This window comes from Leucopleurus acutus, assembly GCF_964270905.1.
Source record: "Leucopleurus acutus genome assembly, chromosome: 14".
Classification (NCBI taxonomy): Eukaryota; Metazoa; Chordata; class Mammalia; order Artiodactyla; family Delphinidae; genus Leucopleurus; species Leucopleurus acutus.
In genome coordinates this window covers 27,785,008-27,812,380 of record NC_139156.1, presented here as the reverse complement: position 1 = coordinate 27,812,380, position 27,373 = coordinate 27,785,008, and the positions used below count along the sequence as shown (strand labels likewise).

Genomic DNA, 27,373 nt, shown 5'->3' with positions numbered 1-27,373 from the left:
GCTGGGGGAAGAGGGCCTCCAAGCCTTGAAGAACAGTGCTAGAAGACTCTTTCATTAATATGGCTTCTAATCACAGAATGAGTGGTCTAGGCCTTGGGCCAGGGATCAGGCAGGCTGAGTCAGGGGCCACTCCACACAGGTAGTGGTCCCTCTGCTCCTATCCCATAGCCTAAGACAGCTCTCAGCAAAAGGTATCCCATCTACCCTCCACCTCACCTAGCCCACCCTTAACAATGCTGGCAGTTGAGACGTCCCTTCTTAAAAGGGTCTGAGTTCCTTCTCTTCGTTGTGCTCAGCACCCATCCCTCATGTGTATGACTTGTTCAAAGGGTGAACAGCAGTCAACTCTACCCCAGCCTCTGTGGCTCAGAGAAGTATGAACCTGGAAATATGAAGTCAGAGGCAAGGAAAAGGTAAAGTCAGGTTCATAACCCACAGAAGGGGAAAGACAAAAGACCCACAAGATGGGTACAGTCGAGGTAGACTTGGAAGTAACGATCCTGCTCACCCTCTCAGAAGCCACTTAGAATATCCCTGGGGGAGAAGACACACTGCACCAGGCCCTGTTGGAGTACAGTTTTAGGGAAAGTGAAGAACAGTCTGAGAGAGCCCTGAGCAGATCCCAGAGGGCCACGCATAAAGGGGTGGAGAGCAGGCACTCTGCCTGTTTGGAGCCAAGCCTACAGCATCATATACGTGGCAGCAAGGGAAGAGGGCTAGGAAAAACAAACGGAATCTGTTCCGAAATTCCCCTTTCCTGCAGGAAGGAGTTAAGTAAAGTAGAAGTGGCCTCCTGGCAAGAGGAGCTGCCTGGTCTAGATGTGTAGCTTATAAGCGATGGTGAGGACGGACTTCAGGACAGGCATGAAGCTGGAGACCTCGCTGAAGCTGCTGCAGATCACCACCTGAGCATGCACAGAGAGGCCCCGCTCAAAGCGTCCTGCGTCCACACATTGGGCAACCTCGTGGAGCCCAGCCAGGACAGGAGGCGAGAGCTGTGGAAGGATTAGCACGCAGTCAGTAAGCCCAACCCCGCCCCCACCCTGGAGGCATGGAAGGGAGAAGAGAGGACTTAAGTTCTAGAGCCCAGTCCAGGCAAGATGTCTATACTCTGTAAGGAACCCAGGGTCGTGAGGCCCATAGGAAGGGACACTGGACACCCTTTGGCCATGGGTGAAGGTGGAAGAGTGGGAGGCAGAGGAGCACCACTGCCTGTACTTACTGTCTCTTCGCAGAGCTTCTCATATAGACATTCTAGACGCTGGGCTGCTTCATCCAGCTTCCGTTTTGTCTTCTGCAGGGAGGGAAATGGATTCTGATTCCAGCTACTATGCCTAACACTACACAGAACCATAAAGAATCACGGTACCTTAGAGCTAGAATGGCTTAATGCTCTTTCATTTCACGGAGGACAAAAAGGAGACCTGAAGAGGCCAAGTGACTCGCTCAAGCTGACGCAGCCAGGAATGAATGGCAGGTCTCCTCACTCCTGGTCTCACCCTCCTTGCAGTACTCCCTGCGGCCTTTCCAAGCGCTAAGTCTCAGTGCTGTTTGGTCTTGCTGCCAAGGAGATAACCTCCATACCAGACAAGTCCTCCCCAACTCCACATGGACATCAAACAAGTATAAGACACAGGCAGCATGTCCAGGGACAGTAAGAAGAGTCACACAAGGAACTGGTCTACAGCTAAGGGGTCCTGGGACCAGCTAGGGTAGGAGGGGAGCATCATGGGGAAGGTTCAGACTCACTATGTCAGTGGCAGACAGGGAGCAGCGCTGCAGAAGCGCCTCAAAGCTGATATTCAAGGACTGATGTTCAGGGGGCAGCTCCTTCCTGTCCATCTTCGCAGGTGGCCGCTAAAGTTGCTGAGGAGGGAGCAGGGACACAGGAGAGAGAGGCAAGCTGTCCTGCTCATGGCTCCCCTCAGGACTAGTCCTCAGTGACTTGGGGGTCACACTGCTCCCACTAGAGCAGAGCAGAGCTGAGGAGGGGCATCCTCCCTTGTCTGCAGTAGAGACACTTGTTATCTGCCCCCCACCCCATCTCCTTCAGCTCACAGTCTGCCTCCAACTTGAGGAATGAAGCCATCTACCATGCTCCCTGCTTTTCTATACCCAAGAAAAGAAGGTTTCCAAGAGGAGGGAAACACATCATTCCTGTCACCTACAGGCTAAGTTCTCCTGGGGCTCCAGGGGGAGCATGACTCACACTGGGGACAGCAGGCTGTGAGGAAAGGACCCCTCGTGGCTCAGGGGTGAGGCACATAACTGGAGCAGTAATTGGTGCTGGGGGCATGAATGTCTCTGGCAACTAAAGAGAGAGAAAAGAAAGGCACATGAGTCTAAGCTGAAAGACTCCTTCGGCCCTACTTTGAGGGAGTGGCAGAAATTATGAATGAACGAGGGCACAGAATAGTGCGTGGGGAACCTGGAAGTGAGAAGATGGTGAATGTGTATAAGAAGGAAAGAGGAGGGAGCTGAGGGGAGAAGAGTGAGTGGGGAAAGCAGAACGGGAAGGACCAGGCTGCTTTCTGTACGGAACTAGAGTGTGGGACGTCGGTGAATGTATAAGGGGTTGAGTGGGGGGGAGATGTGTTGACCTCTTTCCTCTGGAGGTTTCCCCCGGGCACTGGAGCATTTTCCAAGGAATCTTGAGGTCCTGACTAGTATAAATATAGAGGTATTTTAGGGGCATGATCAAAAACACTGTAATTTTTGGTCTGAAGACCAGGAAAATTATTTTAGTTGGAGTCTGCCACACCTCCCTCCACAGACCAGCCACACTCTGAGTTGACATTCTCCAACCCCAGTTCATTGGCTTGAGGAAAGAGACTCCCAAGGTGGTAGTGGGGAGGGGAGGAGAGGGAGGCCATGGGAGAAGACTGACCTGGCTGAGGAGTCAAGATGCCAGTGGTTGGGAAGGTATCGGCGCATGGAGCACCTGGCCCTCCTGGAGGGTGTGCTGCAGAGAAGGTGACAGGAGGGGCTGGCAGCTGGGAGCTCATAGGGTTGAAGCCTGGTGCTCTCACAGGAAGCAGAGGGAGCCATCGAGGAGTCTCAGGCAGGGAGGCAGAACCAGCCTGCATAATGTCTGGGGGTGCCGTGGGTGGACCAGGAAGAGGCCATGTTCCAGGGAATCCCACGGGGTTAGGAGCTTGCACCCTTTGCCCTCCTGACAGCCGCGGCTGAGATAAAGCTGAAATGGGATAGAAACAGGTCATTTGCCACCAAATTTCAATTTGGGAGAGACTCAGAGCACATCAGAGAGGAATAAAGCAGCAATTAAAAAAAGATAATAATAATAAATAACTAATACATGTGTGTGGAGATCTACCATTCACAAAGTACTTTTAACTATATTCCTTATTTGACCCTCAGAACAATCCTGTGGGGTTGAAATGACCAACATAACAACCACTCTCAATTTTCAAAAGAAACAAAGTGGCTAGGTATATTGCCCCCAGGTACAAAGCCAGTAACTGACAGTACTGAGAATTCAGACTTCAAACTCTAAGCTCCTCTCACTAGATAGACATACTGCCTCCCAAATCCATTCTGGCCATGCCAGATGTTTTCCTCTGTGCTCTGCCTAGACAGGTCTCCACTCAGTCACTCACCAGGCCTTACCCCAGGGACCACAGGCAAAGACTGGGCTTCCTGGAACCCAGACGGCCTGTAGTCACTTGTATTCTGCATTCTGGAGCCCTGATAAGGGCTAGGACTGGAAGGTGTCAAGGGCATCACAAGTGATGACGGAGGTGTAAAAATCCTTGGCCTTGGAGATGGAGATGGAGATGGAACCTGATGGAAGAGAAAAAAGGGTCAGCACTTGGAAAGGAAAAGAAAGGTAAGTAACTGAAAACAGAAAAACAACAAAGAAAATGAAACAAAATACTAATTCTTAAAAAAAACCAACAAGGGCTTCCCTGGTGGCGCAGTGGTTGAGAGTCCACCTGCCGATGCAGGGGACACGGGTTCGTGCCCCAGTCTGGGAAGATCCCACATGCCGCGGAGCGGCTAGGCCCGTGAGCCATGGCCGCTGAGCCTGTGCATCCGGAGCCTGTGCTCCGCAACGGGAGAGGCCACAACAGTGGGAGGCCGGCGTACCACAAAAAATAAAAAAAATAAAAAAAAATCAACAAAACTGATAAACCTTTATAAAGACTGACAAAGATAAAGAGAGAAGACACAATTCATCAAGATCAAGGATGAAGCAGGGAACATTACAACAGACCCTGAAGCCATTAAAGAGATAATAAGGAATACTACAAATAACTTTACATTCATAAACTTGACAACTTAGAAAAAACGGACAAATTCCTCAAGAACCAAAACTCAGCCAAAATTAAATAGAAAACCTGAATATTTCTATAACTAATACAGGAATTAAATTTGTAATTAAAAAGCTCCCCCCCCCCCCCACCAAAAAAAGTCTCGAGGCCTAGATAGCTTCACTGGAGAATTTTACCAAACATTCAGAGAATTAACACAAAGTTTACATAACCTCTTCCAGAATATAGAAGAAGGAACATTTCCTAACTCACTTTATGAGGTCAGTACTACCCTGATACCAACACTACAAAATAAAACTACAGACCAATATTTCTCATAAACTTAGACACAAAAATCCTCAGCAAAATTTTAGCAAATCAAATCCAACAATGTATATAAAAATAATATACCACAACCAAATGAGATTTACCCCAGGTCATGCAATGTATATCATGATATATTTAAAAATCAATCAATGTAATCCACCATATCAACAGGTTAAAGAAGGAAAATCATTTGATCATATAAAATGATGCAGAAAAAACATCTGACAAAGTTCAACACTGATTCATGATTCAGTACCCCAGGAATAGACGGAAAAACTTCCTTAGCCTCATAAAGAGCATCTACAAAAAACCTAGAGCTACCGTCATATTTAGTGGTGAAAGACTGAATGTTTTCCCTCTAAGACTGGAAACAAGGTTAGGGTGTTCACACTCACCATTCTTATTTTAGTACTACAATAACGCAAGAGAAATTACAGGCATACAATTTGGAAAAAAAGAAATAAAACTGTCTCTATTCACAGATGACATAACTATCTACATAGAAATTCCCAAGGAATCCACAACACACTCCTAAAGCAAATAAATGAGTTCAGGAATCTCATTTATGAGCATTGAAAAGTCACGTGATACAAGATTAACACATAAAAACCAATTACATTTCTATACACTGACAATAAACAAGTGGAAACCAAAATTAAAAATGCAATACCATTTGATTTCAAATTGTTCAAGAGAAAATTAAATACTTATGTTTGAAATGAACAAAACATGTCAGGAGCTGTATGATGAAAATTATAAAGTGCTGATGGAGACAGTATTGGAGAGACATACCATGTTCATGTACGGGAAGACTCAATTATAGTAAAGATGTCAACTATCCCTACATTAATCTATAGTTTTAATGCAATTCCTGTCCATTTCTGCAAGTTTCTTTTTAGATATAGGCAAACTTACTCTAAAATTTATTTGAAAAGAACACGGTCCTAGAATATCCAAAGCAATTTTGAAACAGAAAAATAAAGTAGGAGGAATTACTATTCCCCATGTCAAGACTTACTGATATAGAGGTAGTAATCAAGACAGAGTGGTACTGGCAGAAGGACAGACACACAGATCAGTGGAACAGAACAGGGAACTGAGAAATAAGTCCATACGAATATGTCTGACTAATTTTTGACAAAGGAGCAAAATCAATTCAATGGAAGAGGAACAGCCTTTTCAATAAATGATTCTGGACATCCATTGGCAAAAAAAAAAGAAACCTGACCCAAACTTCACACTTGCACAAAAATTAACTCAAAGTGGAACATGGACTTAAATGTAAAACATAAAACTATGAAACTTCTAGAAAAAACACAGTAGTAAATTTGGGGGACCTTGGACTAGGCTAAGAGCTCTTAGACTTGACATGAAAAGCATGATCCAAAGAAGGAAAATTTCATAAACTGGCCCTTATAAAATTAAATTTTTTTGCTCTGTGAAGGACTCTGTTAAAAAGATGAAAAGTAAAATTCTTACATGGTTACCCACACCACACACACAAATGAATACATGTAAAACCAGTGAAATCTGAATCTGTGGATTATACTAATGTCAATATCTCAGTCTTGATATTGTATTGTGGTTGTGTGGGACACTGGCATGGGATGTGGTGGGCTTGGGATGTATGAGACTTCCCAATACATTTCATTGTATCTTCCTGTGAATCTGTAATTATAGAAAAGAGAGAGTGAGAGGAAAGGGAGAGGGGAGGGAGGGAGAGAGAGCCAGCAAGTAGGAAAGGAGGAGGAGGAGGAGGGAGGGGGAAGGTGAGGGAGGAAAGAAAATTAGGGTGGGAATTAAAGGTGGGACAGGATGAATCATCAGAACTTTTCTACCTGATACCTTTATCTACAATCTCCCTGGATTTTATTCCCCTCTAGTAGGCTCCTGGTCTCATAAATTAACAGCATCCTATCCATCTGGGCACTGTGGTCAGTCCCCCCATTTAGCACACTCCTCTTAACCATCACCAGTTTCTGTCAATTCTACCTACTAAATATCTCAAATCCAACCTCACTCTCTAGTTTCAGGTCTTTCATTCCCTCACTATCTCTTGCTATAGCTTCCTAACCACCTCTAGCCTTGCCCTTCCTAGACACATAGCTAGTCCTTCCCCTGCATAAGACCATTCAATAGCTCCTGCCTGCCTTCAGGGTCAAGTCTAAACTCTTTCTTTAATTAACTAATTAATGGCTGTGTCAGGTCTTCGTTGCTGCGCTGCCGGCTTTCTCTAGTTGCGGAGAGCCCGGGGGCTACTCTTCATTGCAGTGCATGGGCTTCTCACTGCAGTGGCTTCTCTTGTTGCAGAGCACGCGCTCTAGGTGCGTGGGCTTCAGCAGTTGTGGCACGTGGGCTCAGTAGTTGTGGCGCACGGGCTTAGTTGCTCTGTGGCATGTAGGATCTTCCCGGACCAGGGCTTGAACCCGTGTCACCTGCATTGGCAGGAGGATTCTTAACCACTGCGCCACCAGGGAAGTCCCTCAAGTCTAAACTCTTGAACACAGAATGCCAGGTCTCTCCTGATCTAACTACCACTTGTTACCCCAGCTTCATCTAACTCAGTCCACTGCCACAAACACCTGTTTTGTAGCCCCATTAAAATGTTAGTCATTCCTCAAATGGGCTCTGCTTACTTTCCCTTCACTGCCTTTGTAGATGCCATTCCCTCTGCCTGAAATAGCCTTCCTTACCTCTTCTTTTGCCTAAATAACTTTTAACCTTCAAGACTCAGATCAAACATCATACTCGTTCTGAAACATTCCCTGAACTTCCCCCATCCCCCAGTAAATTGCTTTCTTCTGTGTGATCTCATGGCTCTTTAATCTTTAATCATATCCCAATCATGGTATTTATGAATTTTACTGTAGTTAATTTTTACCTATCTTTCCTAGACTAGACTATGAGCTAATTAAGGGCGAGGATCATGGTTTGTGTACCTTTCTGTTCTACGTGCCTAGTAGTTGTTCAATAAATAGTTGTTAGAAAAAATAACTGAATCTACACTTTATGAAGACAGGAATTTTCATCATTTTTTTCACTAATATATTATAAATATATTATATTATATTATAAATATATTATAAAATCATGCCTGGCACTTGGTAGACACTTAACAGGTATTTTTGAATGAATGAACAAGCAAGATCTTACCTGGTGAGAAGACTGGAATCCCAGTCTGGGAGATGATGTCTCTTGAGAGTGGGGAGCAGCTCCCACAATAACCCGGGGAAAGGGGAAAGGGGGAGACTGCTGGCCCAAGACACCAGAACCCTGGGCATGAAAAAGCCAATCTCTCAGCTGCTGAATTGGTGGCTATAAAAGTTATAATCATGAAGAACTGTGTTAAGTGAAGTTAAAACAAGCAAACAACCCCTCTTACAAGCCTGACCTCATAGCATTCAAACTTCAGCCGACCCTCTACATTTCAGCCACCTTAGAGGACTCAAAAGGTCTCTAATTCCTGCCAAGCCTTCCTTCTCGCTGTTCTTTCTGTCTAGAATGCCTGACATCTTCTGGTAAGCTATTTCTCTTTGAAGGTCCAGCTCAAATGTTTTAACCACTGGGAAGCCTTCTTTGACTTCTCCAGACAAAGCCAGCCCCTTGCCTGTGAAGTCCCACAGTGCTTAGTATAAGCTTCTGTTATAGCAGGATAAATTATTGACATCTGACTTTCCCCCAAGAGACTGTGAACCTCCTGAGGGACTAGATCTTATTTATCCTGGGAGCCTCAGCATTTAGCATAGCGCCTGGAACATCGAAGTGCTCAGCCAGTGTTAGATGACTGAATGAAACGGTATGCTCTCTCCACATGCCCCCACTCACCTGAGCACTGTCACTGGGTAGGTAGCTCATGGCAGCGACCAGGCTGCCCTGGGCTGCCAGGAGGTTGGCATACTGAGCGATTCTGTAGGTTGTGGCAGGGCCTGGGCTCACCCCATCAGCACCCCGCAGTAGCTTCAAGCTCCTGTTAGGGACCATCACCTTCTCCATCAGGTCCTATAGGGACAAGGATAAGGGCAGTCAGCCCTCTTCAAAGCACATCCTGCTCTCCAAGCCCAGGCAGCTCAACCAAGGACTTCCCTGCTATGGGTATGAGGGCACCTGGCCATAGCCAGGTGCAGGTAGCAGGTGATGATATATGATATATAAGAGATATGACAGTCAGAGAAGGGCCACTTGGCTTCACTTCCCAAGCCGTTTGAGACTTACACTCTTATACATTTCTGCCACTTCTTTTTGGATTTTTTATCTTTTATGCTAATACATCATCAACTTCAGATTCTGTTATACTCTTATTTCATGTGTGACTTTGTCTCCGCATAAGTCTGTGACCCCCACCTTCTCTGGGTACCCACAGAGTATCTGGTACAATTTAGATACAGGACTTTTCACAGAAGCTAATAGAAGGCCCAAGCTCACAATTACTCAAATATCATGTAAACTTATACACCCAAACCTGAAGTGGGAAAAAATTATGACGGTTAATATCTAAGCAGCTGCTGCTCAGTCCCCCTTGACTGAGAAAGAAGGAAGATGATAGCTTACCCATGGAAAAGGTCCCAGACTTTAGGGGCCCTAATCTCTTCCCTAATACCCTGATTCCAGCCTGGTTAGTCAAAAGACTCACCTCTGATGTCCCTGCAATCTCCACTGCTCAGCCCCTCCTAAAGGCCTGATGTGGGGGACCAGGGCCCTGCAGAGAAGGGGTACCTGTAGAGCCATGGGGGATGAAGCCCGGGGGCATTTTGCCCAGCACTCCACCAGCCGCTCCACACTTCCTGAGCACACGTAACAGAGTCTGGCTTCAGAAGTTAGTGCCCTGCCACCCTCCTGCTCCATGTGAGTTCCCAGCATGTCTGTAGAGAGACAGAAACTTCTTAAATGGCACAGATTCCCTGTGCTCCTCCTCCTCCTGTTTGAAAACAGGTGGGGGACCATGAGCTATGGAACAAGTAGCCTCAGTGGCTTTAAGACAACAGTGAGGTTAATCCTGCTCTGCAGTGAAGGGCAAAGCTCTTGCACTGAGATGTGACAAGAAAAAGCAAAAGAGGACCATAAATGCCCTCTACGAAACGTAGAGGGATGCACTCTAGTCCCTGACAACATGGCTTGACCTCCCAGAGTTCAGGCCGCTCCTCTGTCTCCTCCCTCAGTATGGGAGTAGTCCCCGCTCGCTGCAACTAGAGAAAGCCCGTGCGCCGCAACAAAGACCCAACACAGCCACAAATAAATAAATAAAATAAATAAATTTATTTTAAGAAAAAGTCTACAAATAACAAATGCTGGAGAGGGTGTGGAGAAAAGGGAACCCTCCTACACTGTTGGTGGGAATGTAAGCTGGTGCAGCCACTGTGGAAAACAGTATGGAGGTTCCTCAAAAAACTAAAAATAGAGTTGCCATATGATCCAGCAATTGCACTCCTGGGCATATATCCAGACAAAACTATAATTCAAAAAGATGCATGCACCCCAACGTTCCTAGCAGCACTACTCACAATAGCCAAGACGTGGAAACAACCTAAATGTCCACCCACAGATGAATGGATAAAGAAGATGTGGTACATGGGCTTCCCTGGTGGCGCAGTGGTTGAGAGTCCGCCTGCCAATGCAGGGGACGCGGGTTCGTGCCCTGGTCCGGGAAGATCCCACATGCCGTGGAGCGGCTGGGCCCGTGAGCCATGGCCGCTGAGCCTGCGCGTCCAGAGCCTGTGCTCCGCAATGGGAGGGGCCACAACAGTGAGAGGCCCACGTACCGCAAAAAAAAAAAAAGAAGATGTGGTACAGATATACAGTGGAATACTACTCAGCCATAAAAAATGAAATAATGCCATTTGCAGTAACATGGATGGACCTAGAAATGATCATACTAAGTGAAGTCAGAAAGAGAAAGACAAATACCATATGATATCACTTATATGTGGAATCTAAAATATGACACAAATGAACTTATCTATCAATACAAAACAGAAACAGACTCACAGACATAGAGAACAGACTTGTGGTTGCCAAGGAGGAGGGGGTGGGGGAGGGATGGGGTGGGAGTTTGGGATTAGCTGATGCAAACTAGTACATATAGAATGGATAAACAACAAGGTCCTACTGTATAGCACGGGGAACTATATTCAGTATCCTGTAATAAACCATACTGGGGAAGAATATAAAAAAGAATGTATGTATATATGAATCACTTTGCTATACAGCAGAAATTAACACAACATTGTAAATCAACTATATTTCAATTAAAAAAAAAAGTTGGCCCTTAATGGGTAAAGCTAAAAGAATAACCAGGTATGGTTTGGGAAGTGCTCTACTTCATGGTTAAAACACAACTCTACCCCTAGCCTAAAAGCTTAGGTCTCTGTGTCTCACTCTGGTTTTAAATGAATGAGGAGTTTGAAGACTTCCACAGAAGCTGAGCACTTACTGAGAGCAAAGCTTAGGGCTAGGAAGGGGAAGATACCCTAAAGGCAGATCTTCTATGCTACCCTAGGTTAGGCTGGCTGTGCTCCTACCGCACCTGGATGCAAAAGGCCTGTTGTCTGTTACTGTTGAGGTCAACTCCCTTGGGCTGAGGGCTCTCACCCAGCCCCAAATCACTCTTCAACCATGTGGCCACCTGGAGGGAGAGACTTATGAGTACCACTCTTCCCAGCATGAGGTCAAATAAGCATTATGCTTTCTTCCCACCTCCCTACCCCACCAACTGGACTCGCTAAGATCCTTGAGGTATTTTCCTGGGAAAGAGACTACCTTCAGGAGGTAAAATGCTCGTATATGTATTAATGGAAGAGGTATTCTGAGACGGTTTCCACTGGCAGGATTCTCTTTTCTGCATCAAGCACGTTTCTGATGTGAAAGCAGCTTACCTTCTTCTGAAGTTCATCTTTATTGTGTCCTAATAGTTTTAGGAATTTCATTCTGGAGTCCTTCTCTAAGGTCACCTAAGGAGCCACAGAACATAGAAGTCTCCATTAAATGAATATGAAAGACGCTCTCCTGCACCAGCTGGACATCTGTGCCAGTGTACCCTCAAATGTAGTTCTTTGTACTACCACAAGTGCTCACTGAGGCCAACACCATCTCTCCCTATTTCTCCCCAGACTTGATTCCTGTTGGGGTGTGGGCAGATGTGTTAACAAACCCTTTCCCCCTTCTGCAATGAGAACTGGACCTTCAGTTGACTTCCTAGATCTATTGCCCTGGTAACCTGATAAGAGTAAAATGTCAGCTATGTTTCTAGGCAACACAGCTTATGACTGGTAAATTGCATCTGGACCAGAACTATGTAAACTATAAATAATTGATGTGGACACCATGCTACGGGCTTCCCTGATAGCAAGGACTCCTGTACTAAACAGATCCCTTGCAGGGACCCTAGAAGCTATGCTTTTGGAGTTTGTACAAGAGATATTAGCTCTTGTGGGCCTGGAGCTTCCAAGCCAGGGCAGCTAGCGCACCAGCCTGATGTATATCTCATCTTCTTGCACCTGGGGAGCTGAAGGAGCGAACTCTAAGCTGCCTCATGGACTGTAACAAGGACTCCCACAGAAGAGAACCACCTGATGCTCCCTGATGCTGCCCTGCTGACAAGCTGTGGTTCCTGTCCCCTATCCTTCTGAGGAGACTGATGCCAAGTGAGCCTTCAGGAGTCTTATGAGTCTAAACGGCTAGGTGAGAAGACTCCTAAGTGGAAGTTGCATGGATATAGTAAACGAAGTCAGCTTACCCACTCAGTGTTCCAGATACTAAGGGCCAAGGCTTCCTGAAGCCCTACCCTAATGGGTTAGCTGGCCTGGGCCCTTCATTTATCCCACACTGAACCATGAATTCTTACTATGATCTTTCTCATAGTCTCTCAGGGCCCCCTTCTTCTTCTATCTTCTTCTCCTGGAAATGTTCATCCATACTCAGCTTCAGGACCATCATCATGAACAGCTCTTGCATAGCTTTTAAATCAGACTCCCCTCTGTCCTATGGGCACCAATGCCTCCTTTGTTCAGCAGAGTAAATGCTGAACTCCCAATTATTCCCTCTACTCTTTCCCACCCCACCATTCCTGGAGCTACTACCTGTATCCTGCTTATAACAATAGCATTATTTCTTACTATTTTCTTCCCACATCTCTTTCTAGCTTCATTCTACGGTTGATGATCTTCCTCAGATACTTTTCTCCTCAGATTCCTGGTATCGACCTTCATAAAGTTCTAGTATAGGGCTTCCCTGGTGGCGCAGTGGTTGAGAGTCCGCCTGCCGATGCAGGGGACGCGGGTTCGTGCCCCGGTCCGGGAAGATCCCACATGCCGCGGAGTGGCTGGGCCCGTGAGCCATGGCCGCTGAGCCTGTGCGTCCGGAACCTGTGCTCCGCAACGGGAGAGGCCACAACAGTGAGAGGCCCGCGTACCGCAAAAACAAAACAAAGCAAAACGTTCTAGTATATCTGAAGCACAGACTCCAAGTTCTTCTCAGACCCCCCAGGACAGGCCCTGTCCTTCTTTTTGCATTCTACTCTATAATCCCAAAGATATGACTAATCCTCTCACTGCCTGTCCAGTTATTTCTTTCTTTCTTCAGCTCTCTCCTCTCACATGCTCACTTCCTTTGACACATAAAGCACTCATCATGGTGTCATAAGCAACCTGAAATTAAACTGACGCTGCAACTGAAACCATGCCTCCAGAGTAGAGTGGGACTTGAGCCCTGAGTCCCACCACAATGACTTGCCTTGGGTTACCTGAAACAACTCAAAGCCTTCCAGCTGATCCTCTTCCCTTCCTTTCCCTTTCTTTCTTCTCCATTCCCATCACCTTAACTGCCCTGTGGCATGGCACTGTGAAAGCCTTCATCTTGGCTCTGGTAAAGTAGCCAGGACATCAGCAACAGTAGGAAAAAGGCAAATGCTGCTTGTACTCCTCAATTCCTCTATAGCCATGAATGGTCTCTGAGCCTCGGGGAAAGGGTGAAGACTTTGTGCCCGGGGTGGGTGCCATGTAGGAAAAATCCCAGCGGTTAGGGCCTCTGTAATCTGGGCCACGTGGTGGTTGTTGACAGAGGCTGGGGTGCCCGGCTTTGGAGAAACACTTCTGAGCAGCCAGCCTTCAGGCTTCCTACTTTCAGGAACTGCCAGAGCATCTTTTCGCTTTGCAGTGATGCTTGCTGGATCTTGTTCTGACAGTAATTCAGGAGATTTCCTGATCCCAGGCCCTTCTGCAGCTCAGCTGACCGCATGAGGAATTCAGGCTCTGTGGTGACCTGACTGATGAAGACTAGGCGGAGGCAAGGCTGTGGCACCTGATGGGCAGGGGTGCTGGGGAGGCCAAAGGTAACCAGCTTCCCCCCAAACTGTTGGGGAAAAACAAGAAGGGTGAAGGCAAAAATTAACACCAAGTCAGGATCACAGGGAAGGCTATCTATTGGTCGACCCTAGGATAGGAAAGCAATAATAAGAGAACTCCCGGGGGTAGAATAGGATCAGGAATTCAGTAGTGAATGTGCCCCCACCCCAAAACCACTCCTGCACTTTCAGCACCATCAACTTAAAACTTCAGTACATGGTACTCATCTTTTCCTCACCTGTCCTGGTACCACCTTTCTCCCAGTCACCTGGACTAAACTCCTTGGAATTATCACAGTCTTTTTACCCACAATAGCTGAGCAACAACAAAGTCTTCCTTCCCTCTTCTTGTTCAATGTCTCCCACGCCCAGTGCTAGCACTGGTCTTTTCCTCCTCCATTCCAAGCCTTAGACTACAACCCTATCCCTGCTGCCATTCAGGAGCCTGTACTGGTTTCACAAGGCCCCAGAGAGAGCTTAAGCTCCTCTGCCTAGAGTGCACAAAATCTTTCAAAATCAGGGCCAGACCTGAGTCTCCGGCACCTCTCTCTCTGTTCATTCATGTGATCACTCCGCATCTCCAAAGTGCCCAGTTCATTCCTGCTTCTGTGCCTTCAACCACCACAACAACCCCACCTGAGAATCCTTCTCACCAAAGGAGGTACTTTATATAAAGCACCTGGAACAAAAGCAGAGCCCAGGAAAGTTCCTTTACTCCAGCAGTTCTTCACCTTGGCTGCACATTAAAACCACCTGGGGAGCTATCCAAAGTCACCAGGCTGTACCCCAGACAAAAAAATCAGAAGCTCTGGGGGTGGTACTGGGCATCAGTATTTTTTTTAAGTTCTTCAGGTTATTCCAACTGCAGCCATGCTTGACAACTACTGCTCTAGTCCCCAACCATTCACTACTACCCCCTCCTTAATGAATGTTCCCAGCCAGAATTCTTCTCCACTCTTACAGCACAAAATCTACATTACAGATTGTGCTAAACAGAACCATCTTAACTTTTGATTTGTATAATACTCGACAGTTTTACAAAGTGCTTACATATATTCTTATTTGAGTTTCATGTCAATTCACAAATAGAAGCTCAGCAGGTCCTACTATCCCTGTTTTACAGATAAGAACACTGAAGTCCTGAGTTAAGTGACTTGCCCAAGGTTACCCAGCTGGTAAGAGACAGAGCTATGATAAGAATTCAGGCCCCTTGACCTCAGAGTTCTTCACCTCTGATGGGGCTAAAGACGGGCACCATGGAGGAGGGTGGTATTTAAGCAAGCGACCTTGAAAGGCTGCAGTAGGATTCAGTGTTCAGGAGAGAAGCTGAAGGGTAAGGTACAGGTGGAGGCAGCAGAGTTGAGTTATTCATTGAACAGAAAGTAGACATATATAACTGGAGTAGAGCGAACACATGAGAATAAGGTGGGAATAAAAACTGGAACAGGACTTGGCCATTTTGGGGGAAGTGGAAGTTGGACAACATCGCCTGTTTTAGTGCCTTTTTTTTTTAGTTCAGCAGAGAATTCTCCAGGGCAGGTAACTTTGCGCTGGATCGAGATGAGCTGGTGCAGGCCCAAACGCTCACATAAGACGTGGTGCTCTGCCTCGGCCTCAACAGGTGGGTGCGTTTCAACTGGACAGACGAGGGGCTGAAGTGCGTGTTTTGCCAGATCTACTGGCACCTACATCCTAGGGGCATCCTGGTCCTGGAGCCCCAGCCTTGGTCATCCTACAGCATGAGAAAGGCTCTCATGGAAACAATCTACAAGAACTATCATCAAATTCAGCTGAAGCCAGAGCAGTTCACTTCCTACCTGACATCCCCAGAGGTGGGGTCCTCCAGCTAGGAGCTTGTGGCCACACCCCACAACACCTTCAAAGACTTCCAGTGTCCTGTCCTGTAACTGTTCCACAAGGCCCATCCCCCCAGCCACTAAGTGGCCTCCTGAACAGACAGTGTGAAGAAGCTGCCCGCTGCTACAAAGGACCTGGGGGAAGAGGAAAGTATCCCAAGGTCTTTTCTCTCTGGCTCCAAAGATAGTTTCCTCTCTTGGATCTGCAGAGAAAGCCTTTCCTGTGTTGCTGCCCCAGCCTCTTCCCTACACCTCTGGCACCTAAGCAGCAAGTCCGGCTGTGCTGGAGTCACCATCATCTTCCTCTCCCCCACTCCCCTGGGCTGGATGGCATGGAAGGTTTGCTGACCTCTGTTCTCCTGGGGCATGGGAGGTGGTGGGTATCAAGTTCTCTAGCCTCTTGCTCCTGTTGTCCCAAGGAGAGATTCCCATTTCTCCTCGGCCCTTGTCCTAGCTGTGTCTCAGTGGACCACAGATAGATGGACTGAGGGTTAAGAGGGGAATGTTGATGGGGAGGTCTGCAGGTACTGTGAAAAGCCTTCCCTCTGCTGTCCCCCACTGGGAGAGGTGGGGTTTGGGTTTGGAATGTGAGAACGGCACAATAAACTTGATGTTTAGGGCAGTGCTCCCACCCCCCCCCCCAAAAAAACTGGAGGTAAATGGGGCTGTGTACATTTGGCCTTGAGTCTATAAGGCAATGGCAGGGGGGTCAAAGGTTTTGAGCAGAGGAGGGAGAGGATGAAATCTACATTTTTTTTTTCTTTCCTGCTTTGTATTCATCCTGTTCTTTTTGTATTCTAACTATGCCTGGACTTACTACCAGTCCAGGTATGTAGATGTGGAGAAAAATCAGATGGAATCTCAAGCAGTTCTCCATAAATGAGAGTTCTAAAGCAATCAATTCCTTTTAGACAGGACTGGCACAGCAAGCAGGGTAAAGGGGTAGAGAGGGAAGCTACAGCAACTCTCTGCTTGAGCAGTAAAGTGGGACCTGATCTCAGACACAGGCAGTGAGAATAAACCTCTTACAGAACCCAGCTCCATGCTGGGCACACAGTAGGCTTCACACACACACACTACACTTACAGCAAATGAGACACCTGCTGGCCTTCTCATCCATTTGGGGTTTTTTTTCAGGGGAGATATCAATGATGCTTGGGCCACTTGCTCTGGCACCTGCAATGGTGGGAGATGCTGGACTTTGCTAAAGGAAGAAGAGATCTGAGGGCAAAAGGACACCTGCATCACCAGTGTGGAGTGGTGGCTTAGCCAGGAACTCTACCTACAAACTCCATTTTGGGAGGGATCCTTGAGACACCCAATTTGGCCCACAAAGGCAGGACTCTCATATTGCAGGGGACTGGTAGTGAGGATGGGACTCCCATGCAATAAGGCTCTTGGAAAGCCTACTGCATCCAATGTCTACAGTGGAGTGTGGCACAAAACGGATCTATAGGAGGCAGGGAGGAAAGACAGTTCATACTTCCAAAACAGTGAAGGGTCCTAGCATGGAGGTCCAATTTCCTCGAAATACCGCTGGGAACATCCAAGAGCAAGAGTCAAGGTAAAGGCCTCCTATATATTGGGCGGGAATTGACGTCCTTCCAGGAAGATGGGCACTGGAGCAAAGGTTCAGCCTTCCCAAACCCAGGGCTCTGGCCTCCCAAGTCTCCAATAGTCCCCACTTCTTCCCAGGCTTATGTCCTTCCCTCTCCCGCCAAACAGAGACAGTCCCTTCCCTCCAGCATTCTCCACCAAGCCCTTCAAACCTTGTCAGCCTGTCTCATCTGCTGGACCTCCCAGCTCCTACCCATCACAGAGTATAAACTGATCCAGCCGTCGAAGGAGGCAGCAGAGAACACTGGAGCGTCCCAAGGGCACCACTGCGCATCAGCGTGGGTAGCTTATACACCACCTAATATGAGGGAACACAAGCATTAAGGAAACCTTGACTTAGGTAAGGAAACCCAGAACACATAGGTGCGGCCGGGACTCCCCTACCATCCCAGCATGCCCACAGAAGGGCCAGCCTACCTCGCTGCTCTCCAGGTTCCAGCACAAGACCTGGTTGTCCTTGGCACTACTGAGCAGTAGCTCAGCGTCAGCCTGACTCCATGACACTGACAGGATCCCCCTAAAAAGGAAAGGAAAGAGGAACTAACGTTTGCTGAATGCCTACTGTGAGCAGGGTGCCTTATGTATCCTGGATAAATCTCATCCCCCCAAAATGAGCAGTCTGACTTCATTTTACAAATGAGGAAAATGAGGCTTTGGAGGAAATTAAGGAACTTTCAGCAGTCAAGCAGCCAGAACCCAAGTCAAATCCCAGAGCCTGTGCACTATGCACTATACCACTCTGCCTCCTGCAGGTCACTGAAGGATGGCCTGCTTCTCTTCCCTGATTGTAGGGTAGGAATTATGAATCAACATGAATCAGGCAAGCACCCATCCCTATGGATGCTTTTAGCCCAGAAGGGTAGTGAGGACCTAATGCTCAAAAGTCCCCAAGGGGCATGGCCCTTGAGTTAGAAAGAACAGACTATGGGGCTGTTTTCTCTGCTGTAGGCCGAAGAGCTACAGCTTCAGAGGCAGGCCTGTTCACAGAAAAGACAGGAGCCAAGGTTCCCTTATTAAGAACTCTTGAAGGAGGCAACCTAATCACCTAAAGAAATGAGTACTGTCCTCAGATCAGAGCTTGGGGACTCTCCCAGGGGGACTAAACATTGGCTCCAGTATTTCTCATGACCCTATCCCCACTCCCATCTCTGGAAGTTAGATGGAAACTCAGGCTCTTTTCCATAACCTCTGGGTCTAAAGGAACTCCTCTTGATTGGACCTGGAACTAGAACTGGGTAACTATGTGTTCACTGGGATAGCTTTGAAGCCAGGGAGAATGTCTGGTAGCCAAAGTGAAGCATGCATTGCCTTCTACCCAGGTCATTTATGCCCCCCCCCTCCAACAAGGATGTGGATAGGGTTTGAGATGCTGCCTGCTGTGACTCTCCAGCACCTTCAGGGGTGAGGAGGCAAAGCACAAGTCCCACAGATGAATTACTGGAAGACGATCATCTTCTGAACATAGCACCAACTGGGTGGCCATGTCTGGGTGCCAGGCCAGGCCTGAGCAGTGCATCTGTGAACAAAGCAGACCCCAATGGGCCATGTAACCTGACTCTTCTGGTTATGAACCTTTTTTGTCCAGCTGAAATGGGACCTCTCTGAGGGTAGGCTTTGTGTCTCTCCTATGTGACTGGGAACACCACAGCCATCGGGGAATGAGTGATGACCATAGCAAGGAGCACCAGAAGCCTCCAGATCAGCTCAGTTTAGCTTCCCTAAGCTTTCACTCTCAAATGGAAACCTGCTGAGGCTGAATTCACAGGTGTAACAGCCGAAAGCAGAACCCTCGCCTGGGGGAGAGCAGCTCCAACACTAGGCCTGAGAGAGACAGCAGAGCCCGAGCCTATATTCTGCCTGTATTCAACTCACCCTGTTGCTGTGATCACTGACTTTGATGATAGGCTCATTCTTCCTGAGATCCCACACGACTGCCTTGCCGCTGGGGTGAGCAGAAGGCAGAATGTGTTGAACCTGACGGTTCCAAGAGAGTGCCTTGATGTCTTCTGGGGGCTGCTGAGGCAGGATGTGTGGGGGGCAGGTTGAGGACAACCTGTCACCCCTGGACCAAGAGACAGCTGCTCTTCCACTGCTCCCAACCACCCAGAGAAAGGCCAAGAGTAGACATGGGGCTATCCAAACCAAGCCAGTCTCGGGAAGCTGGGAGGGGAGTTTTCCAGAGAGGATGCTTTAGGAAACTGGTGTAGAAGCTGAGAGGACAGATGCACTTGGGTTTTACTCCTATCCCAACGTGCTCCTGAGAGGATAGAGTCAAGATTTTAAAACAGCCCTCTCGTCTCTGACAAGAGAGGGAGAGGAAAAAGGTGAGGGAGGGAGGGAGGGAAATATAGACACCCAAGACCCCCAGAGAGAATGAGGCAGAGAGAAAAGCCATTGATACTTTTAGGACACAAGGTGCTATCAAATTCATACGGAACTTACCTCACGATACTGTAAGCATAAGAAACAAAAGCGAGGAAGAAAAAGATGGGCCCAGTTACAGACTGACAAGATAGGTACACTCAGAGACAGAGACACACGAGTCCCCCAGCCACATGGGAGAACCAGATACAAAGACAACGCTGATCCTCCCACAAAAAGGACAAGGGTGTATCTGGGTGTCCTACTCTTGCCCCTGGTCAGCTAAGCTCAGGGCCCAAGCTTGCCTAAGCTATACTACGATAAACAGTACGTTCACGCCTTCTCTCAATGTCTTTTACTCCCCTCACCCTTCTTCATTTGCCTTCCAGAAACCCCTGGGTCAGTTAATGACCACAAGCCACCCCCAACCCGTCCCCACCCGATTCCAACTCTCTATTATCTGGCTGGTAGGCAGCACGTTAGTCTGTGGAGCTTTAGTGCCCTCCAGTGGTGAAGACGGAAATCTCCTGTGGGCTGGCTGCTTCCATAATTCAACGCTCCCTGGGAAAATCAGGTGCACACTCTTAAGCAGCAGCACCAGAAGGCTCCTCACCTGTGACTTGGATCCTGGGGTCATTGGCACACTCAGGTTATTCAAATCCCAAATGAAGATTTCTGAATCATTGGCCCCTGAGGCCAGGAGGTTGCCCTGTATGAAGGAACAGGCCTTTGGAGACACGCCTTCCCAGGAAGAGATGAGAGCAGAAAAGGGGGAAGGAGACCCACATGCGGGGCTTCCAAAGCCACCCCCACAACAACCTGGGAAGGGCTCAGAGTTAGAGACCACAGGTCACAAGCAAACACTTCCCTTCAGATCTGTCAGCCGTGTCTGATTAACTGAAATGTGGTACCTGGAACGGATTAAAGTCAAGGGCTCTGACAGCCCCCGTGTGCTTCTGTATCTGGGTAATCACAGGCTCCTTTCCCGAAGACAGGATGTGGGTCACATTGTATAGAGTAAGCATGCCATCATCCCTGCCGCCTGCAATAACCCCGGAGCCTTCCAGAAGCCCGTTGCCAAAGCTCCCCCAGATCAGCTTGTGAAACCTACAAAGAGGAGGAACTGGCATCAGCACCAACTCAAGGTCCACGTCAGTAAGTAGAGAATGGGCATCTTTGCCAGCCTCTGACATTACGCAGGCATCCCCACCCTTGGTCAGGGCCTGCCTGTCTCCCTCATTTCCCAGACACAGAACAGAGGTCTCCTCTGCCTGGTCCTCCTGCCCTTTGGCTGAAAAAATATTCCATCTATGTTACACTAGAAGCCAGGAGGCCACTGCCACGGAGCTGGGGGAGGGGTGCTTTTTATGTTTTTGTTAACATTATTGGGTTTAATATAAACCCAGTGATAAACACTTCAAATAAATTACTTCTTAATCCTCCCAACTCAAATAACAACTAACACTTATTTTGATAACTTCCTACGTACTAGGCACTAGTACGTCTTAAGTGCTTTACATGTTTTAGCTGATCAACAACCCCGTGAGGTATTAACTCCATTTTCAATTGAGGCACAGAGAAGTTGTGAAACTTCTGGATATACAGTTAGTAATTTTACTCCCATTTGACATCTAGGAAGTGACAGAGTCAAGGTTCAAAGTTAGGCCCATCTTATGCCAAAGCCTGAGCTCTTAACCATCATAAAATATTGTCTTCTATTTAGAGCAAGATCCTTAGGCCAACAGTTGCTGTCCCCTCTTCCCTCTTAAACTGGAAGTGAGAAAAGATCTAAGGACTTTCCCATCCCATGCCTCTCCCATGTGTCTAGTCCACTGGAACTACCATGTGGATTCAGTGGGCCAGCCCTAGAGACACAGAGGCACAAAGAATAAATGCACCGTTTGGGGGACACTTTTCTGGCTTTCTGAGCATCTTTCAACAAGAAAGAGATGGACCCTGGGCTCCCTGCACACAAGTATGGGTCCCCTGCAAAGCCCCTAGGGAAGGCATGTGAAATCCCCAAAGGCTCACAGGTGGTCTGTCCTCCATTTCACTTGGCTATCCTACTAGACAAGGATATTTCTGCAGCCTTCCGAGAAGCCAGATTTCACATTGAATGATGTCGTAAGATCTCTAACTGAAATTAAATGTTCCCACACCCTGGGAACAATCAGCAAAGAAATTGAATGGGGTGACCAGGCAGGAACCTGTTTGGCCAGTCATTAGAGCAGAGCCAACCTGTCAAAAGTGAAGAGCTGAGCACTAGTTCAGACCAGGTCAGCATCTGAACAAAAACAGCAGAGCTGAACAAACGGTGGGTCTAAAGCTACTGTCAGAAAGGCTATATTTTCTAAGGTTGCACTGACCTTAAAAGGACAGAAGAATGTGTTCCATGCTGGCTCCAGAGGCTGCCATGTCATCCAGGGGCTAGAGCTCAGCATGGGCAGAGGGCAAGTCAATAGGTTAGCCAGAGAAGCCTCTAATAGGTCACACAGGAAGCAGAGGTAGGTATGGTCATGGAAACTCACATGGGAATGCAGTGACCGTGGTATGGTCAGAGCACATGACATATAAAATCAGAGTAAAAGGTAACTGAGACCACATGGGAGTCACCAAAGGGTCGGAGAAGAGGGCCCAGTTACTTTAGAGTGGCTGAAATGCAGAATACAGGGTGTGACAAAATGATTTTTCTTTGTGTAAGCATGCAGAAAGTACATTCCTATTGTTAACACTTCACTAGTAAGGGTGAAACTGGAGCCCGAATAGCTGTGATAGACAACACCTGGGAGAGGGGGAACACCTGGGACGAGTCAGGCAAGGAAGGAGACTTGATCAATCATCTCTGCTCTGCAAATGGACAGTCATATATGTGTGTGTGTGTGTGTGTGTGTGTGCGCGCGCGCGCGCGTGTGTGTGCGCGCGCGTGTGTGTAAACAAAGAGAGAGCACACAAGCATGTGAGCAAATGTGACAAAACATTAACAACTGATGAGTCTAAATGAAGGTATATGATTGTTCATTGTACTATTGTGCAACTTTTCTGTGTTTGAATATTTTAAAAATAAAAAGTTATAAAACAAAAAAGATGGCCTTTGGCCTGTAAATAGGAACTAAGAGATTTAAGTAGAAGGTATAGGGAGATGAGTTTGTATAGTAAGGTGGGAACTTTGAAAACATGAGAATACACATGGAATTCTCTGCTAAAGAGCTTCTCAGGATAATGATGGCAATGATGGAGACCATATGGTATCACAGAATGAGGGATGGCACCTAAAGAAAATACAGGTTCCCGATTCCCACCCAGACCTTGTGAAGCAGAATTTCCAGAGACAGGCCCTCAGAATCTACATTTCTAATAAGAGCCCCCCAGGTGATTCTAACAAGCTGCCAAGGTTAGGAACCTCTGTACTAGATACATCAGACTGCACACCAGGATAGAACAATGGGAAGAAGCTGAATGCATAAAGATGGAACCAGCCCCAACAATCAACTCATGGCTATGCTCCTGGCAAAAAGAGAAAAACAAGGCTGGAGAGAATAAACTGAGACCTGTGAGATCAGAACGTCGCACCAGCTAAGCTCATCTGAGGCCAAGCTTCAGCTACCTTATGATTAGGAATATGTGCTGTATAAATTCTTGCTCCCATGATTTCTGTACTTCTTTGTTTGGGATTTTGATTTTATTTGCTTAGTGAAGTTCCTTATGAAAAATCCCAACCTCATGTTAGTGGATTAAAGTGAATATGAGTTTGTCCACATCCTGGCCAAAATAACTGAGGAAATCCAAGTTTCCTTAAAAGTCAGAGAGATGAGGGCAGTGCTCCAAGCTGGAGAATAAAGACACTGGGGTGGAGCGATGGCTGTCTGAGAGGAGAACTACTTTTCTGAATGCCTAGTATGTACCAGGCTACTATATGCCAACTATGTTACTCAAATTTACAGTAGTGAAAACAGGGTCAGAGAAGTTAAATAATGTGTCTGATAGGACAGTAGATGGCAAAGCTGGGATTTGAACCAAAGTCTGTCCAACAACAAAGCCCATGCTCTCTCCTCTGTGATCTTAATGTCTCTAGAGAGAAGGCAAGTCTTAGAAACAAGAAAATTAGGAGTAGTACCAAAACGATCTTTTACTGCTTAGTGTTGTCCCTCACAAAGGCACCTAAAGAGGGGTCACAGTGCTCCCCAAATAGCTAGAACTGAGATAAAGGTATTGGAAGATAGATCACCTACTTTCTCCATGTTACTAGAGGATGGGTCAGACATAGGTTACAGTGGCCACTCAGAGATCTAGAACCTCAGTGTAGACAGAGGTAGAGTACAGCAAATCACCCACTGACCCCTGAACTCACTCAGCCACAGCAGCTACGTCCTCAACTCAAAAGTCAATACATAAACAATGTATTATTCTCCCAGATAGCTTTCTTCTTGAGTGAGATTCATCTAACAAACCAAACATCACTTGCTTCAGTGCACATGCTAATCCATATTGATTCTGATTGCATCCAGGGGCATTAATTCGCACACTCTCTTCACTCTATTTATAGCTTAAGGCTGTCCCTTATCCACACCCATACCAGTGTTTCAGAACATTTCTCTTTCAGTCAGGTATTTCTAAATAGATAATATTTCTCTGATACATCACGGGTTGAGGATAAGGGGATCTTCAGGATTCAAATGTGGTTGAGGCATGGGTCTGGTAAAAAGGGCAGGCAATGGAAGGGGGAAGACTTTGAAGAGTATGTTTAGTTAATAATAAAGAGATACAGAGAGGCATTTGTTTAAAAAAAAAGGAAAAAAGGAAGGAGACTAAACTAGAAAAAGGGAAGGAGAGATTGAAGATAAGACTTAAATTTGGAGTTCAGTAGATTCTTAGAAGTCATCTTGTACAACCTCTTCTTTACATATAAGTGAGGAAACCTAAGAGCACTGATGGAATTCAATTTGCCCAAAGTCACATAGTTTTAGCCAAGGTAGCAACCCAACACAACTGTGCTTTGCATTAAACCAAGCAGAAGATGATACAGAAAAGAGGAAAGCATAAAGCAAAGGATGGGTTGCCCTTCGTCTACCCTGATCATCTTGGTCAACTGTCTGTGATGCTGACTTTTGAGTAAGTGACCTAACCCAGGCTGGAACGGAAAGAAGTGGGTGTCTTAAACCCTGGAGGGTCCAAGATGATTTCTTCAGAAAGGCCCCAACCGAACTGTGTCAAAAGTAATCCCTTAGGTCTTTGAGAATAAGACTCAATCTTTAGACACAATTATAGAGGTGGAAAAAGGAAGCTAACTTCCTTTTTCCAAACAGGAAGCTAACTTCCTTTTTCCAAATAGGAACAAATAGGAAGCTATTTGTTTTGGTTATAGTCCCCAAATTCCTGCAGGGTAGAGCAGGGTGTGAGGTGATGCTTCATGATTCCTGAATACAGTACCAACATTTCAAAAAGTGTCCCTTCAACCAACTTGGCTGCCAAACAAACAGATTGTTACCCTTGAAAAGCTCTTAAGGCACTAAGACTAACTGAAGACTAACTATAACTAACTGAACTGGTGGACATGAATGCTCCGTTTGGTAATCCAGAAGGTTCTAATATCACTCATTTATTCCATAGATATTTTTTAACCACCTAATGACAGGCACTGTTCTAGAAGCTAAAGATACAGCAGTGAATAAAACAGACAAAAATCTCTGCATACATGGATCTCAGGATTCAGTTTCAAGGTTTCTTAAGCAATGACATTGCCTCTTTCTTAGGAACTCCTAGCCCTAAGGAGCCACTACTATGCTGAAGCTGCTGCTTGGCTGGTCAAAGAAAAGAGTCCTTGCGCTCACTGCCCCTTTTCTTATCTTCAGGAGTATAAACATTATTAAATTAGCTCACCCCTTTCAGCAGCCCTTTCTGAAATGCTTGCTTAGAGGCTAAGAATATCTCATCATTACTGGTAAACCCGCCAAGGCCTGCTCTTCAAAAGGTAAAGGTACTGGAAATACAAAGAAATGTTAAAAACTGCAAAATAAGGGATACTGTAACAAAGTGATATAGGAGCTCAAGAAAAGGAGAACAAAAACTAACTTTCATTATTAGGTTAAACCATGAAAAGAAAGAAGAGGGTACTTCTGTCTAAATATCTTAATCTAATCACTCAGATGGACCAAAAAATGCACAAGAAGATGGAGAGTTGCATTCTAGACCAGCAATCTCTAAAGTGGATGGGCAAGATAATCCTCTGGGCTGTAAGAAAAAGATTTATATTTTTAATATTAAAAAGTAGTACAGTAATGCATGTATATTATTTATACTAAATATATACTTGAGTACAGTGAATATTCACATTTTTCCTGATTGTACAAAAGTTTAGAGATCATTGATTCAGACTGTAAGCCTCATCTTTACACAACCTGTAAAAGAACAGTTGAATAATAGAAAGAAGGTAGGTTTTGGAGTAAGACAGGCCTAGACTTAAATCCTAGCTTCTCAGAGTTTTGGTTCTCTCCTATGTAAAATGGGAATAATGGTATTTTTTGGTTAGGCTCATTTTGAGGAATGAATAAGATACTATACAGAGCCCCTAGCATAGTGCCTGGAATGTATACATGTGCTTGGTGAATGCTAGTACCCAACCCTGTAAGCCTGCCAGAGCCATGAAATCCATGAGTGCCCAGTCGGTGCCTGACAGCAATGAGGAGAGGATCATTCTTTTGCCTCCCACTGGCAGACAAGGAAATACTGTGTAAGGCTGTTATGTTCACAAGAGCCAAGGGAGGAAGGAGCCAATTCCTCTGCGTTCAGAGACAGATCAGGTACTTTTGGGTCCAGGCTTCTGTGAGGCGTCTCTATCACATGATTCTGCATGATGCTGCTGCTGCTGACCACAAAGGTTGGAGTGGGTGTTTTCAAAATCCTCTTGCAAAATAAACCCAGAGTTAACTTCTCTCCTACTAAAAGACCATTCTCCCCTCACTTGTCTCCTCATGAGCCCTGAGAAGCACATACTACTCCCGGGATTCCCCATCAGGGTCTACATCAGGATCTGCCCTGCATACCCATCAAAAGTTCAGACATAGTACCTGCTGGAGGGAGAAAGGACTCCCTTGCATTTCAAGTCCAGAGAGGGGTCCCTGAAATCAACCTCAAAGATTTCCAATGTGCCATCTGTACTAAAGGAGGCATCTAGCTGCTGGGCAGATGTTCCTAGGCACAAGAAGTCAGGAAGAGGCAGCATATGAGCAACAATATATGCACGGATTTGGGGTATAAATGGTTAAGCAGTAGAGAAGAGGAGGAACAGGAGAGGACTGGATATACCCTTTTTCAAATGGTAGTTCCAAAGAAAACAAGAAAGTATGAGGTGCTTAGCCTTAAGCCAGAGTCCAAGGTTGCCCCCAGGTACCAGAAACTCCTAATATCCCTTTGCATATGCTGCTAGCCAACCCCAGATTTCCATGACTCTAAAGCTTTCTCTGAAGCACAATAAAGAGCCCTGGATACTACGTTTCCCTTCAACCTATGTACTCAGTGGATCCTTAGCCACAGTAGTGGCTAGCTGGGCTCCACACCAGGACAGCTGGCCGCTCAAGTTCCTTCAGCTTCATGGTCTGTCCTGTAGGTGG

At 46.5% G+C, this 27,373-nt stretch overlaps 1 protein-coding gene across 1 annotated transcript; it reads right to left on the bottom strand.

Annotated features, from left to right (window-relative positions):
* Positions 1-815: 815 nt before the first annotated feature.
* Positions 816-27,373, bottom strand: SEC31B (SEC31 homolog B, COPII coat complex component; the record flags this gene model as incomplete). The annotated part of the gene is given in 24 exon segments (XM_082855158.1): positions 816-995; positions 1,223-1,294; positions 1,750-1,857; positions 1,860-1,866; positions 2,169-2,311; positions 2,601-2,659; positions 2,888-3,196; positions 3,618-3,801; positions 7,752-7,913; positions 8,424-8,597; positions 9,312-9,513; positions 11,114-11,217; positions 11,468-11,542; positions 13,710-13,940; positions 16,875-17,009; positions 17,558-17,682; positions 17,685-17,703; positions 17,823-17,922; positions 18,779-18,921; positions 19,278-19,421; positions 20,380-20,475; positions 20,678-20,873; positions 26,831-26,952; positions 27,296-27,373. Coding segments are annotated over 24 exon segments (3,150 nt in total). The 5' UTR covers positions 27,356-27,373.